The sequence below is a fragment of the Parambassis ranga genome, chromosome 19 (assembly GCF_900634625.1).
Source record: "Parambassis ranga chromosome 19, fParRan2.1, whole genome shotgun sequence".
NCBI classification, from domain to species: domain Eukaryota; kingdom Metazoa; phylum Chordata; class Actinopteri; family Ambassidae; genus Parambassis; species Parambassis ranga.
The window spans coordinates 1067519-1084362 of record NC_041039.1 but is presented as its reverse complement, the minus strand read 5'-3'; the positions used below and the strand labels follow the sequence as shown (position 1 = coordinate 1084362).

Genomic DNA, 16844 nt, shown 5'->3' with positions numbered 1-16844 from the left:
AATCATGTGAAATGGGAAAAGAGTCACTGACAGTTCTCTACACTGCAGCCTTGGTGTATTAGCAGTGTAACCTATCATGAATGTGTCCTGTCCGGGAGCAGTGTGGAGCAGCGTTATGATGATGTCCTGCCCCCTCTGCCGTGTTCCAGTCTCGTCGGGAGGGGAAAGAGGAGGAGGAGGACGGGTTACACCGCCACCTCACATCCCGTACTGGATTTACCGGACTCCACCTGTCGCGAGCGCCTTTGTGTGTGTGTGTCGTAAAAGGAATAACACCGCGCGCGGAGACAGGACGGCACGAGACCCAAACACGGCGGACAAAAGGAGCCGGTCGACGTCCACACGGCTGTCCTGCAGGTGACATCGCCTGCTTTTAAAATATTTTTCCATCGCAAAGGAGGGAACAAGTACAGTAATTCCGGCGGATGGCTTTATCCGCAGTGCCTCAGCCAACCACACAACCCGGGAGCAGAATGTCAAGACAACAACAGCAGCACCGCACGCCGTTAAAACTCACCGACAATGTAGTGGAGGTCAAAAGCAAAGTAAGTGCTGCGCGAATGGGTATTTTTTCAGCATTTCACTGTGGTTTTCGTGGTTTCGTTTACGTTTGTCGGCGACATGACCTTCTGCTGTGTTCATGTAAGAGTCGTCATATGTATACTTTCTAACCCGGACATGATGCGATAAATCCAGCGGAATATGTAGTGAAATTGGCTTCGTGTTTGTGTGATATAGGCGGCCTGGCTGCCACAGCCAGCTGCCTTTCATCCCGCATTAATTCCATTCTGTCATAACACTGACTCAGGTATTCAGCCTCCTCATCCTCTGTTGTTCAGGTTTCACCATAATAGTCGTCGGCTCCTACTATCTTGCATGTGCGCAGACATGTTGACATTAGGCTGCGGTTCTCTGCGAGGGTTAGGCGCTAATACATGGATAGCCTACTGTTACAGTTCTGCCAAGATTCCAAGGGATCCAAGGTTCAAGGGTTTTATAGTCCCACGTCCTCACGTTTTTCAGCTGGAGTGGTGGAATTTAAGTGAAAGGTCATTACATTGCTATGTGATGTAATATTCAGTAGGTTTTCAAACATACAGTGCCTACGTTCCAGCCCTTCCAGTGAACCAATGGGACCTTAATTCTGAAACAATCGGGATTAATATGAGCTGTTTCTCTACGGAAAGAAACAGTTTTTATCCTGTTGAGTTGCACCCTGGATTAAACACATTATTCATGCCAATTTAAAAGATAAATATAGAAGGTCACAGTGCTGCAAATGTAAAGACACGTTCAGCTTTGTATGAAAGGTCATTGTAGACTGCATCTTTTGTCACATTTCACATCATTCTTCAAGAGGTATTAATACAAGAGGTCTATCTATAAATCTGTCTAGCATTGTCGGCTCAACTAGCCGCACAGACCATATTAGCTGCTATATGATCATATAGTGTTACTATATGATATGATAATTTACGCAACATTCAATTCTGTATTAACATTGTTATTCTAATTATATACACTCTGTCTTATTCTACAACTGTTTTGAAACAAACTTTTAGACTTTCTTTTGTTAGATCAAAAAATAATTTGTCTCTCTCCAAAGACCAGAGTTAATATTTTTTTGGAATTAAGGTCCTGTTAGGTCCACTGAAACCTTTTTAAACTTGTTGCAGGAGTTAGCGTGGCCACAGGCTTAATATGAAGACAAGGTTGTGTTAATTTAAACTCTCCTTATTAATCAAAACAAATGGATTGTGAAGTCAGATAGTAGACTGACAGACTGACTTGTTTTGTCATCATTTGCCAAGTAAAACATTGTTGCCTTATTGATTTGGATGTTGAATATTACATCTCAGACAAACTGAAGTGCGCAGGTGGGGCTGTGTTTAAGATGGAGCATTCACTTCCTGTGTCACATGATCTTTTCCACTGCCTGGGCCCTTTAGCAGATTAGCAGTAGATCTTTTGATTCAAATGGCAGAAGTGAATGTGATCTTACATTCTGTGAAAATGTGTAACTGTATAATTGCTAAACTAAATATTCGACCCATTTATCACAAAACCACACGTCTTAAAAACATTCTGGCACCAACATGTACATTTGTGTATATTTCAGACCAAACCAGTTTCGAAGAAAATTGGTTGGTCTGAGCTGTAACACTTACTCCTACTCACCTAGTCCTTGCTAACTAAATTAACTTTAAATATAACTAATTCAAAAATAACTTTCCGTGATGTTCTGACCTGCATAAATAGGACAGGAAGTATCTACCCTGTACAGAGTGTCTTTTGTAGTACTACCAGGAAAAAATGGAAATGACTTAATAAGTGTCAGAGGTCACACAATGAATCCACAATCGATTATCAGTTCAACAGACCTGTTGCATGTCTACTTTCTACACTGGGTTTGCTAATATAACATCTTTAATGCTAACTGATGAACAGACTGTCACACTGGTGATTTAGAATAGCTCTGATTGGTGCACTGGGTTATTAAATAATTTCCCAATATATCAATTTTACACAATATTGCTTTTCCATTGTAGTGTTACTACTACTGACTAGTACTTCCAGGGTTTTAATGACTTCATCTATGCCACCCAAAATCATGTTTACTGTTGTAAAACAGTCACCTATTGCCAAGCATGTCTCTGCCCTAATCAGAAATGCCTTGCTACAGTTACTGCATCTCCAACTAGAACTGTGTGAACAGCACAACAGAATATAACCTGAGTTTTGTCTCATTATGAAAGAGGATGCTGGACAAAATTGCAGGTTTATACAAGGAACTGTTGTTTCAGTAGTGAGGTATAGTAAGCTATAGCTGCTAGCCAGCAGTATGGATTGCTGCATTACTTCTTTTACTATTACTGTGATATCTATGACAGGAGCTCCAACTTTTTTACTAAACGTGCATCTTATGATGGAAAAAGGGAACATTAAGCCAGAATGGGTCAGTGATGAGGCCTGTGAAAGTGTGAAACATTCTGAGAGCACATACTGTGTCCTGTAAATAGTAGGTTGAAGATTAGGTATACATGCAGTACCTGTCCCACCAGTTTTAGAGTAAGATATTAGATTAGCTGAAAACCGGTTAAACTTGAAGGCATACGGTCAGATGTGTCATTGTGCTTTTTTACATGCATACATATCAGCTGGTGTATAGGCCAATACAACCAGATCATTGCTCTACTATCCTTTAAATGTGGATCTTACTTAGCAGGGCCTCCTTCACCAAATCACCTTCATGTATCTATTTATGACTGGTCATAACTAGAAGTAGGAAAAAAATCATTAAAGGTAGGGTAGGAGATTTTGAAAACTCAGTGAGAGTCAGCCAGATTTTGAAAGTAAACACACGCCCCTTTGTCTCGGAGTTCACCCCGAAGCCACGCCTCCCAACCAGTCTGGGACTTCGGCCATCATGCACGTACCTCTCTGATGCGCGCAGAGCAGGAAGAGTGACAACCAGCCAACTATACGCGCAGGGGCGCCTCGTAGGATTGGCTGATGTTTTTAGCATTTTATAGCTTCCACAGATGATTAATATTCTTCGTTTTAAAGCGAAACTGCCGAACTAATCGGATTGTAAAGAGAAGTTACACTAATTTAACAAAAAGTGCATCAGAATGAAATCTCCTACCCTACCTTTAATGTTATCTTTAAATTGTTTATTTTTTTTTACAGACATTTCCAACTGAAACTTATGAACGGTAGTGTATATTTTACCTGTATTCTTTCCCAGACCCCACATATGTATATTTTAGTTACAGTACTTGTGTGTGTTTTTGTTTTGTTCAAAAATCTGATCTGAATTGTGTATCCAGTTATTGTCTATGCCATACTGTTGACATACTGTATTTTCTGACAGATCAGCATTGACTCTCCCTGTGCCCTGCCTCACAGATGAAATGTTTCTCGATCAACCAAATCTGCCCTTAAAGTTACACTAATTTAACAAAAAGTGCATCAGAATGAAATCTCCTACCCTACCTTTAATTTTGCTATCAGATTAACAAGAAAGAGATGGTTTACATTTGTTGATTCTCAGTAGGTAATGCTCAGCTGGACAACAGCTACTATTAAAAAATTAGGCAGCAGCAGGCGTCTGATTTCAGGAACAGGTTACAAGAAATTGAAACACAAGTAACTGTTGATTTAAGACGCAGCCTGTAAACATTGGTGAAGGTGGCAACACTGCTAATTTACGCTGAAACAATCCCTGCAGCAACAGCTAAACTGGAGTTAAGTAAGTGCTTACATCATTGCCAAAATTCTTCCCTTATTAAATGTCAGAAGCCCACAGGTTTCATTTCAGCACAACACTGTGTCATGTTTCACTGTTTTGCATGTAAAACCAGAGGAAAGATGAAATAGTGAGTTCACTCAGTAGATTCTGTGTAGACTCTATAGGCAGCTGTTAGTTCAACACTGTTTTACCCTTTTCACTTATAATAAGCATTATTACAAACAGTAACAGTAATCCTTAAAAAAAAACGTTACTGTGAATAAAAACATTTATGGACAATCAAAGAGATTCAACACAATAACAGCGTAGCATTGAAACATTGAACTTTTGTCCCTATGATCACACACAGACACACAGACACAATTTATCATTTGGTGTTAAGTCATTTGCTACACAGTGGTCCTCAGGTTCAGAGCTTCATCACAGCTGTCTGGATGTTTGTATTTTATTTGTTCTTAAACTTCTGTTTACTACAATGTTAAACTACTTTTTTATTCCAGAGATTTCTCTGTTACTTGCAGTAGGTTGATGACATGTACGTGATTTGGGACACATACAAATGTCATCAGCATAAAGTTTAAAACTCAAACAAAAAGCAATTTGTTGGTGAAAACAGTCCTACCTCACTTCTAGAGCACCTATATTGTAAAGAGTCATTATTGTACTGTTGTGGAGAAATGAGCAGCTCATGTGCACGTCAAAGAATACTCCAAAAGCAAAACAAGTCATACACATAGACAGAGGAACACAGCGTAACTTCCAAACAATAAAAAGCTCTCAGATTGGCTAGCGATACACCATCAGGAGAATACTAAACAATCATGGTGTGCATGGCCGAGTTTCAAGGCGAACATCACTGCTCTCCAAGAATAAACTTGCTGAACTTTCTAAAGCTCATGTGGACAAACAATGAATAAAGATTATACCAGTGAATTCTAAAGAAATTCTGACATTTTTCTCACACTTTTCATTTCACTTTCATAAGTTTCATAAGTAATGTGATGTCGCAGTGAATTTAACATTTGACATTTTGGATATAAAAATATCATTACTAAATCTGTCTAAAATTTTTAAATAATTGAATTTATAATAAATGTTGTAATAATGAATTATTATGAATTGTTAAGTTGTTTTCTGTCTGTATTCAGTTTCAAGTTGACACTTGGATAAATATCTTATAGTTAATGTGTGTCTTTGTTGGATTGGAACAGTTTGAAGCAGAATACCGTCGCTTTGCTCTAAAGAGAAATGGCCCCGGTGGCTTCAAGGAGTTCTACTGCCTCCTTCAAACCATCCATCGCATCCCAGGTGTGGACGTACTGCTGGGATATGCAGATATCCATGGAGACCTTCTTCCAATAAACAATGATGACAATTACCACAAAGCCGTCTCATTAGCCAATCCACTGCTCCGCATTATTATAACCAAGAAAGGTAAGAACAAAAAAATTGAAAATATAAGTTGTATGAGATTCTGCCATATTTCTAAGCTGAAAAAAAAACATTTAAAATGTTTACAGTTTTACATTTGTCACTGTTTTTACACTGTATTAGTTTGAAACATTGTTTCACAGGTTCTTTTCAAACTTACAACAGTCCAGTTGCAGGCTAAGTCATGGGTTTTTTTTTAAAATACGGTTTAAAATAAAGGGAACACTAAAATAACACATTCCAGATCTCAATGAATAAAATATTCCAGTTGAAAATCTTCATTCATTACATATGGAAATACATTGAGAGCAAAATAAAATAAAAATGATTAATGCAAATTTGGTTAATCAAATCAATAAATCATAAAAATGAAAGTGGAACATGTCAAAATGAGGCTCAGTAGTGTGTGTAGCATCCAAAGGCAAGATGTTGCAGGCAGCAGAACGTTCTCCATGGCGTCTCCAGACTCTGTCATGTCTGTCACATGTGCTCAGTGTGAACCTGCTCTCATCTGTGAAGAGCACAGGGCACCAATGGTGAATCTGCCAATCTTGGTGTTCTCTGGCAAATGCCAATCGCCCTGCACGGTGTTGGGCTGTGAGCACAAGCCCCACTTGTGGTCGCCGGGCCCTCATACCACCCTCATGGAGTCTGTTTCTGACAGTTTGAGCAGAAACATGCACAGTAGTGGCCTGCTGGAGGTCATGTTGCAGGGCTCTGGCAGTGCTCCATCTGTTCTTCTTGCACAAAGGAGGAGGTAGCGGTCATGCTGCTGGGTTGTTGCCCTCCTATGGCCCTCTCCACGTCTCCTGGTGTACTGGCCTGTCTCCTGGTGTCTCCTCCATGCTCTGGACACTGTGCTGACATACACAGCAAACCTTCTTGCCACAGCTCTCATTGATGTGCCATCCTGGATGAGCTACACTACCTGAGCAACTTGTGTGGGTTGTAGACACTACTATGCTACCTCTAGGGGTGAGAGCACTGACAAAATGCAAAAGTGTGCAAAACATCAGGCAGAAAGGATGAGAACAGAGAAATGGTCAGTAGTCAGCACCTGCAGAACCTCTCCTTTATAGGGGTTATCTTGATAATCGCCTCTCATTTCCACCTCTTGTCTGTTTTTGCACAACAGCAGCTGAAATTGATTCACAATCAGTGTTGCTTCCTAACTGGACAGGCTGATTTCACAGAAGAGTGATTGACTTGGAGTTACATTGTGTTGTTGAAGTGTGTCCTTTATTTTTTTGAGCAGCATATTTTCACACAGGTTTGGTTTGAACTCTGTTTTCCACTGTTCTAAAAATCTTTTCAATTTAGAAGACAAATAAATTATGATATATGGAGATAAATTTGTGTGGTAAAGCCTCAATCGGCTAGGACCCCAAGCCGTCAACATTCTGAGTCAATTGTTATGAATTTCTCACTGCATGTGCATCAGTTGGGGACAGGAAGTAGCCGATCTTATCACACTGAGTCATTTTATGCTGCTCATCTTTTCTACTGGCAGTCATAACCATGATCATCTTGAGCATGGCCCTCCCACTGTCTTTGTGTCATAGGGATGTGCTGTTCTTTTGAGATGTGGTTGTGGTCCGAGACAGAACTCTTTAGAGTGTATGAAGTATGATAAAGTTTTATTTTTTAGAGTTGTTAAGTGGCAATGAGGAGCAAAGATAATACTGGCAGGATGAAGAGACTGAAGGGTTTGGTTTGGGCATCAATGAGAGTGCCACTGGAAGGGGTGGAGGAGAGTTGCAATAATTGCACCTGGAATAACAATTGACAGCAGAGGAAAGATTTCTATTTGTCCTTACTGACTTAAATGGTTATAAAACATTGTAGGAGCACAGCAAGGCACAATTATAAACTCTAAAATTTGTATTTCTATTAGTACAAAATGAGCTTAGTTGATGTAGTTGAATAGTTGTTGTCTAGAATAGAATGTACTTTATTAATCCCTTTGACAAGGTCCCTCAGGGAAATTCGGGTCTAGGTCTGACAAGTACATGCAGACACTAAATCCAGTTTGCCACATTTTGGTGCTAAAACATAAAACTACAACATACCTTGTTGGCTTTTCAGCATCTGAAAATATCAGTCTGTTTTAACAGTGAATTTTAGATAGTTATACATTTCTTCTAACATCGTGGTTTTCTCAAAATGTAAAACATGTTGACTTCCTTATGTATGAATTAGGGTTAATTGTGCTTTACAGATACAAAGCCTTGCTGTGCCTAAGAATAACATTGTATTTTTAAGTGTGTGGACAGTAAGGGCGGCTCACCTTCACAGCATGAAGTGTGCTTTGTTTCATGTGGTGACCTGGCTGTCTCGCTCTCTAATGTATAAGGCTACTGTAGACCTGCACTGCATTCAGCCATATGGCAGCCTTTTGGGCTCCAGATGGTGGGCACTACAGAGTAGGTCACTGTTACCCACACCGCTAACAACCCCAACCCAGGCCATCACACGCACACACACACAAGCTTATGACAGCTGCAGACCACAGACACATGATACATCGGGGACAAATACAGGGCACTCAGACACAGAGGCAGATTTGTAGTTGTTTACATTTAGAGGTTAATAACCATTGATGGCTAGTATATAGTGAATGTCTTAATATTTCAGTAGTCAGGTATCCGAGACGGACAGACAGACAGCATGCAGATTTTACTTTGTATTTTAATTTATATTGCTATGGTCGAACAATAGACTACATCAACTGACAATATGAATTTCTATACAGTAGATTGTAATTCTAGACAGTTAAAAGGATGCCAAGTCAGTTCACCAGTTCAAATACAGTAAAAAGGACCTGTTAAGGTTGCTGTCATAATCTTTTCAATATTACACGAAATTTAGAAGCATGGCTCTCGAGCAGTATTGTAGGATTTACATGTGATGTATATGTATGTACTATATGTGTATACATGTATCACTACATCAAAGAGGTTTCAAAAACTGTTGGTGTCATATTTCAGGGAGGGAAAAAGCATCCGCTGTGTTTCTATGAAGCTGCTGTGTGTGAGTCTGTGTTTATAGAGGGGCTTAGCAGTGTCTGTGCCTTCAGGCTTTAGTCTAGCACTTTCCTCTGAGATTCTGTCTCAGTTCTGTCTCCCTTCTCAGAAAACAACCTCTCTAAGTAGAGACAGAATGCTTGTGAGGCATTAGTGTAAGTTGTCTTTACATTAATGCTGCTGCAGTCAATGTTGCTTGTGATCTGATGTGTGGACATACACACACTCACATACAGACACGGCATTCTCACAGAAGGAATGCTGTATGAGGAATGCTGCAGGCCAGGTATTTATCTCCAGCAGAGAAGCTGTGTTCAGTTTGTTTGCTCATCATCTTGTACAATTAACTTCTTAAAAAAACGATTTAATATATGAAATTTAATAAGGTTTATAAGAACATAAAACAATGAACTAACGTAATAGGTCTGTGTAAGCTCTACTCTGCCCTCAGTCCAACAACAGAGTGAAGGAATGAGTGTGAGTAACCTGCGCCAAAATATACCTCTATGGTGATGTGTTGGATGTGCTATTTATAGGGTAAATGGGATTATTCAGCTAATTATTGAACTAAGGAGCACATCAAATAAAATGAGTAGGTTCAAGACTAAAATTAATATTTACGGTATGTAAAAAGGCATGAATGAAAAATGACAGACACAGTCAAAGTTTGTTGTGATTGTTGTTAAACACATGTTAACATGTTACGACATGAAGTCATATTTCCTTCAGCATTACAAGAGTTTGCACAAGTTCTGATAGAATGCAGTTGTGCTTGCTGCATTGCTGACATACTTGGGTATAAGACTCCTCTATTCAGACGTCATCAAGGTCTGTTGCCTCACCTTTGTCCTCCCTGCGGTGCTCATGAGAAGTTAAGCAACTGTTGGCTGAGAGCAGTATAGGCCCAATGTTTATTATGAACAGTCTATTAGTGACATTTTATAAATACGTTGTAGTGGCTGGAGCAGTCAAAAACATTTAGACTAGAGCAGAATAGAACCAATAGTCCTCTCTCTCATATTTGCATGTGCTCTGCATGCCTTCCAGCAAACAGGCAGGAAACAACACAAAGACCATATGTTTGTTACTACTCTGCTTAAAGCCATCAAGATAAGTGAGTTATTTTATAATTAGTATAGTAGTGTTCATCTGTTTTTAAATTTCTGTTGTCTCTTTTTTTCAGACACACTGTACAGAGGTGTCTTGTTGATATTCTACTCCTATGTCTTGGGAGGTGGGAATAGATACCCAAAACAGTAAAGTAAACTTGTACTTTACTTTTTACTCTGTGATTTTAGAAAATAATTTAGTGTGTGAAGCCTACTTTTGGGCACATGTCTGTTGCGTTCCCTGGTTAGTTCAGGGGATGAGGGGAAGCAACAATAATGTTTATTGAGGCTGAAACTAACTATAAATTGAATTTATTAAACAACATAAAGAACAAAACTCATACCTACACCACAGACTCATACCGACATGTAACAATGTCTATCCAGTGCATTTCTGTATTAATTTCACACTGGGTTGAATAATGCTTTAAGATAAGCACTGAAAAAGGAGGGTCATGGCTGCTGTATTTCATGTCCTTTGAATAAAAAAAAACCTCTCCACAATGGCTTCATAGAAAGAGCAAAGTTTTAACACCACTGTGTCTGCAGGTCATTAAAAAAGGACTGCACTTTGGCAGGGATTTATAAGTTTAAAAGGCAGGTCTGGTCTGATGCACCTGAATTTTGCAATTATTAAATATGGCCGTGTTAAAAAATGTATACATGTATAATGCACAATGTAAGCTGCTACTGACAGACGACCTCAAAGGAAAGAAAAGAGAATCATCTGCTGCTGAACAACATCGATCGGCTTATAGCCTGAGATTAAATCTGCCAATGTTAAATCTGCTTTAGAGCCTCCACCCTGGATACTGACCCACCACAGCTTGCAGGTTTTAGAAATCCTCCACAATCCTCTGATATTAAATCTTAATCAAGAAGTTCCAGTATATACTTGTACATTAAGGCTGCATATATGTTTATATATAAGGTTATAGGGTATATAAGGTTTTAAATGTGTCTTTTATTTATCTTCCCTTGGGAGAACCGGGCATAGACTAAGATGCTGAAGAGCCATTTTGATCCCCTGTGATAGCCATAGTCATAGTTTGTTGAAACTCCTAATCGAGGCAAAGAGAAGGCCTCTATTGCTGATTTCCTTCATTATGTTTACTCATCTTCTTGTCAAATTTAACAGCCTCCTGCATGGAGATGTGGAGTTGGGCAGACAAGGTGGAATGCAGCTAATGTCATATGTATTAAATAAATTAAATATTAAATAAATATTAGAATTCATCTCTGTTTCATGTACAGTTATATAAAGTATGCCCTTACTCTATATAATATGTGAGGCACCTATTATCTGTAAGTTGCATTTATTACTGCAAACAGTAATACCTGCAATCACTCAGACATTCTAGCTGCCTAGGAAAGCATCAGCACTGGGAGGATTATTTTTCGAAATTTGGTAACTTGCTCTGGAAAAGTAAAAGAACCACATAAGTACTTTCAATGCCATGCTGACAATTTGACAGTATTTAAAATTATAACCACACCATTTTCTTACTGTTTGCTTTAATGCCCTTACTAATTTACAATACACGTTTAATGAGAACAACAGCATTAGCTGCTGTAAACCTTTTGAGGTCTGGCAGATATACCAGGTGGATAGCAAAAAACCCTGCATTGTTCAATACACACACATTAGTGTCATGAATTAACTTACTGCTGTTAATAACCTCACAGTACAAACCACAACACAGTACCAAGTTGTAAAAACTAGCTATCCACAGCTAGCAGTTGCTAGAGCTAAGTGGCTATCAAAACCATGGTCCAAAGAATTTGCTATATAATATGAGCCAATCCACACAAAGAAGATGTCTGTAGGTGACGTGCACTCATAAATATACAAGCCAGGCAATAATTTTTTAATAAAGGGCCCAGAGAAGATACATGTTTTTTGATGGACAGTTTGGAAGGCAAATGGAGAAAGTCAAAATAAGTGTTTCATTGGACAGTGACATATGCAGGCCTTGTCTCTTGTTGTAGTTTATGAAGGATTAAATTTGCAGTTACAAGTCTTGCTATAGTAATGGAAGTTGAGGAGTTGGATTAGTGGAATTAGTAGCACAGGAAGTATTGGAATAGTTGTGTCTTTCAATTCCAGGTCCCATCATTGAAAAATCTTTGTGCTTAAGCATTTTGCCTGTCTTCATGGACTTTATGAGCTTTCTCTCTTCCTTCCCTTCTTCCTTCTACCACCACCCAATAACACAGACACTGTTTTCAGTATGCAGACCCCACAGGAAGTTCATAATATCAAAGTCAGAGCCCTGACTGATGTTAACCCTGGACAAAAAATTGCATCTCCATCTGCTGCTTAGATACACTGTGGGCTATTATTTAAGTTATGACATAAGGAATGGAAGAGAAAAGAAAGAAAATGATGTATGATCAGTGTTTTATTAAATATTCTCTTTGCAAATAAAGTCAGTGTAAAGGATTTTTTTATTATTATTTTTTGACCCAACTGTATCAATGCTGATCTGTGCAAAAGGGCAGAAAAATATTCAGATGCACTGTTTCACTTAATTAGATTATATGGATAAACCTGGTGCTGTTTAAATATGTAAGTAACTTGTGTGAATGTTAATCCTGCTGAAGGTTCCTACAACCTATTTACACAACACCAGGCTGATTTGGATAATTTGTATCTATCTACATAGATTCTATGTAAATCTGCATAGTGAAGGAGTGGGGCCTTTTTAGATTTAATTACTCCACTATGGTAGATCATATCCAAATCACTAGTCATGCCAGGTCATTGAAATGACTAACTGTTAACTCTCTCCATCCTTCTGTGTGTCTTTAAGAGGATGAACCTGTAGTTTTTGCAACCAACTCCCTCCAGAGGCGTAAAAAGGGGCTAACTGGACTAACTGGACTGCGCACCACCGGATCAGGCTCCACCCATTCAAAGAACAAATTGGGTCTAACAATCGGCCCCCCGCACAACTTCAGACAGATCTCATCCATCATTGATGTGGACATCTTGCCTGAGACATACCGACGAGTACGGCTCCATAAACATGGCACACACAAGCCACTGGGTTTCTACATTCGTGATGGCGTGAGCGTGCGTGTGACACCACAGGGTGTGGAGAAGGTGAGATAAAGGATTTCATTTCTTACCAGTCGAGACATCTTATTGCTTTAAACATTGACTGCATTCATCTTTTCTTATCATGCTTGGACAGTAGGATGCACAAAATATGCAGATATAAAAGATATTAGAATGTTTTATAACCAAAAAAATCTACATCATTAGCAGTTCAAAAACAAAAAGGATTTGATGTCTGACCCCTGTATCTTCTTTAATTTTCTGTAGGTTCCAGGTGTATTTATATCTCGTCTGGTGCGTGGTGGCTTGGCAGAGAGCACAGGGCTGCTGGGGGTTAACGATGAGATCCTTGAGGTTAATGGCATTGATGTAGCAGGAAAGTCTTTGGATCAGGTAAATATAAAATATAAATATAAATGAAGCACCCATTATAACATTCCATAGGCTGATGTTTTGTTCATCCTGCATGTGTGTTTAGATTTGTGACATCAAAAACAAGAAAGAATAGCAGATAGTGAAATATATCTTCTGAATGTCATTTCAGGTTACAGACATGATGGTGGCCAACAGTCACAACCTCATTGTGACAGTAAAGCCGGCTAACCAGCGAAACAATGTCCAGCATCGTGGAAGTAAAAACTCAATGGGTAACTCTGGTTCTGTGGGCTCAACTGGATCTACAGGCTCTGCTCTGTCCCATGACTCCCCAAGCCCTGCATCTCAGAGCAACCCCATCACTGCCAGGTATCATGTGGGCATATTTTTGCAGTGAAAATACAGCATGTTGTCAACTGTTTTAATAAAATGAACAGCCTGAAAAGGTCAACATATCCACAAAGTCTTGAAATGATATAAGCTGTGGTTTATGGGTTGGATTAAGTTTTGGATCTGGAGTGAAGGTTTGGGGAGGAAGATTCATCATATTTGCAACCAAGAAAGGGAGAGGCTTACACACACTTACAGCCATCTTAATTTGCACCATTATAACTACTTTAGGGTTAGAAAAAGATGACAAGACCACACCTGATTCTAATTTCCACAAGTGCCTATATGTGTGGTGGTCTTAGAGGTGAAAATCCTTGGTTATAGAATATAGAAAATAAGATTTCCACTTTGTGTTGCTATCAAATATGCTCTTGTGCAGTTCAGACTAAATTAATCTAAATGAACCTCAGAACATTAACACAATTTACAAAATTATCAGCCACTGCCCCAATTCATTCAAAACACTGTTTTCCTTGTCTTATTTTATATAATTTATAAATGAGTTCATTTAAAAAGAAAATATTTTTGAGCAAACACAACATGTGGACTTCAAGCACCAGAAAATATTGCTTGAATAGTGAATCTGAATCTAAACTTCCTGCAGCAGAGTTAGACAAACATCCAACCAGAGCTAAGATAGGGTCACAGAAAAAAACTTTTATCACTAACAATTGTACTAAATATTACTTTAGTGAAGTGTCTAAATTGACTCTATAATCAATTCTATGTCATCTGTTGTTACCACAGCAACAGCATTGCTGAGGGTGACAGTGCTGATGATGACGATGAGAACGACCTCATTCTGGAGAATGACTGCCTGACGACCTACGACTCCCACCAGGTCACTAACAGCAACAACACTAACCTCAACAGAGACTCACCCCGCAGCAGGCCACACAACTCCACCATGGGTAGGCCCCTCCCACAGAGTATCTCACTGCCCAATAGTGTGGGAGCATCCCTGCGTGACAGCTCCATGCTGATGTCAAATCACAACGGAAACCCCGCCCACACAACAACAAGCAGTCAAGAGAACATGAGAGAAGATGGCAACATTATAACACTGTAACCAAGACAACACTGACACTCGCAGCTAAATGTTGAAACTGTGGAATGTTACAGCCACAGTGCTCTAATGCAGCAGCACCTTTGAAAGGGTTCCCCTGTGTGGATCCAGTTGTGATGGATCATCTAAAGACTGACTTTTTATATATATCTACAACATGAGGCTAGGGTAATAAACAGAGCTGAAGCATCAGTTTAGGTAAGAAAAAGTAAGTATATTTATATTTTAGAATGATTATATTAAAAGGCATCCAATGAGAATGTTTTAAATCCCTTAATGTATTATTTATAAAAAGCAAGAAAAATAATGATAAAAGCCATAACTGAGTTGGAGGTCAACATATCTAAGAAATTGTCTGTATTCTAAAATTGCTTGTAAAACTTGAGACATTAACTGGCTGCATAAAATATGAAGGGGCCTGTTTTTTGGCAGTAGTACAGCAACCAGAGCAAGCAGCATCATGTCTGACAGATATGCGCCCCTCTCTCTGTGTGCATCTGTGTGGAGTTCATGCCTCACAGGTGGGAGGAGGAACCAGCAGGGCAAAGAGAGCTATTCTGCTGGAAACTAGGGATAACAAATGTTTATGATATCAGCACATATTACACAAAAAGAAAGATTCTTGATGCTGTAAAACAATCACCACAAAATAAAAAGTCTTTGAACAAAAACTGTACCACATGGACTACAAGGCCCACAACCCCTGAGCATAACTTGACCGGTTGAGTATGTTTCTCATTTTGCTATTTGATAGCCACTTTCCATGCCACATAAAAACACTAAAACTGTATAGGAAATATGGGTTAGGTTTAGGGTTATGAACAGAAATATGAACAGTATGAAAGGTGATGTAAGAAAAAATGTTTTTTTTTTTGATACTTTAGTAATCCCAGAGGGAAATTGTTTAAGGCTGCTGCCAAGCAGTGTCATACAATGACTAGCAAGGTGCGCCACAGGCTAGGGTGAAGTGCCTTGCTCAAGGACACACAACAATGACTTAGGGAGGAGTTGGGATCAAACCACCAACCTTCCGGTTATTGGACAACCCTGCTATACCACTGCGCCACTACTACCCACAAAAAATTTTGTTCTTAAATGTAAGATGGCCCTGATAAGATGACCTCTGCTTTTCCAGATGTATCTTTTGGAGAAAGGCTTTTGAACACCAAATCTTGTTTTTATAAAGATAATTTTATTTGAAAACAATATTTATATTGCATATTTTCCATTTCTCGTTTTTTCTCTCTCTTTTTTTGAAAGTATGGTGAACACTGGCAAATTGTACCACTAATCACATCTATAAATAAACATTTATGGCACTTTATGGCACAACAGAAGCTTCTCCCTGAAGTCTGAGGGCAACTGCTGTGGAAGACTTGTTCTGTGACATAATGCTAATCCATTACTCAGCATTATTTTTCTGCACCAACCAAGTCTGGAGTGTGAACTTGCTGGTGGGTATGTTCAGGGCTTTGGTGATGCCCTCAGCATATGGCTCTGGGTATGGGCAGCCCCTCATCTCTTTTTTTGGCTACATACTGACACACTTGGCTGTCAATTTCTTAAAAGTGACCACTTGTAGGACCATGGAAGGCTTTTCTCTTAGGCTTCTCTTAGCATTTTTAATAATCTGTCTTTTTGTGTTGCCATGCTAAACGTTACACTCTGACATACCATATCTTTGGCTGCTTCAGAGTTATACAAACTTAATGTTTGTATCATAACCTCTCCTCATAACCTTTGCTGGTTCTTTTGCCTGGCTTTTAAAATGCTCTGTTCAGTATGGTCACTTGCCGTCATGCAGTCTCCTGACAGTTTACAGGGCTAGGTCACTTCAGTCCTGGGGCACACTTGTTGTGCCCCCATGATTGTTGGGGTTTAGTTGGGCTATTGTTGCAGGTGTATTATTGACATTTATATGTAGCCCCTCATCTTGAACTGTCTCATTCTAAACTTCACTCTTCACTCTAAATTGCCATTGGTGTGAGTGTGTATGGTTGTTCTGCCCTGTGATGGACTGGTGACCTGTCCTAGGTGAATCATGCCTCTTACCCATAGTTAGTTGGAATAGGTTCCACAGACCTGCAACACAGTCAGACTAGGGTGGCTCATGATCACTGTAGCAGAGGTTTTATTA

General features: G+C 39.3%; 1 protein-coding gene across 1 annotated transcript; it reads left to right on the top strand.

Moving 5' to 3' along the window:
* The first annotated feature begins 220 nt into the window (after nucleotides 1-220).
* On the top strand, nucleotides 221-15666 carry pard6a (par-6 family cell polarity regulator alpha). Its single transcript, XM_028430964.1, has 6 exons — nucleotides 221-545; nucleotides 5464-5686; nucleotides 12629-12921; nucleotides 13144-13269; nucleotides 13421-13620; nucleotides 14389-15666. The coding sequence occupies exons 1-6, from the start codon at nucleotides 426-428 to the stop codon at nucleotides 14708-14710; spliced, it is 1284 nt and encodes a 427-aa protein (XP_028286765.1). The 5' UTR covers nucleotides 221-425; the 3' UTR covers nucleotides 14711-15666.
* The last annotated feature ends 1178 nt before the right edge of the window (nucleotides 15667-16844 follow it).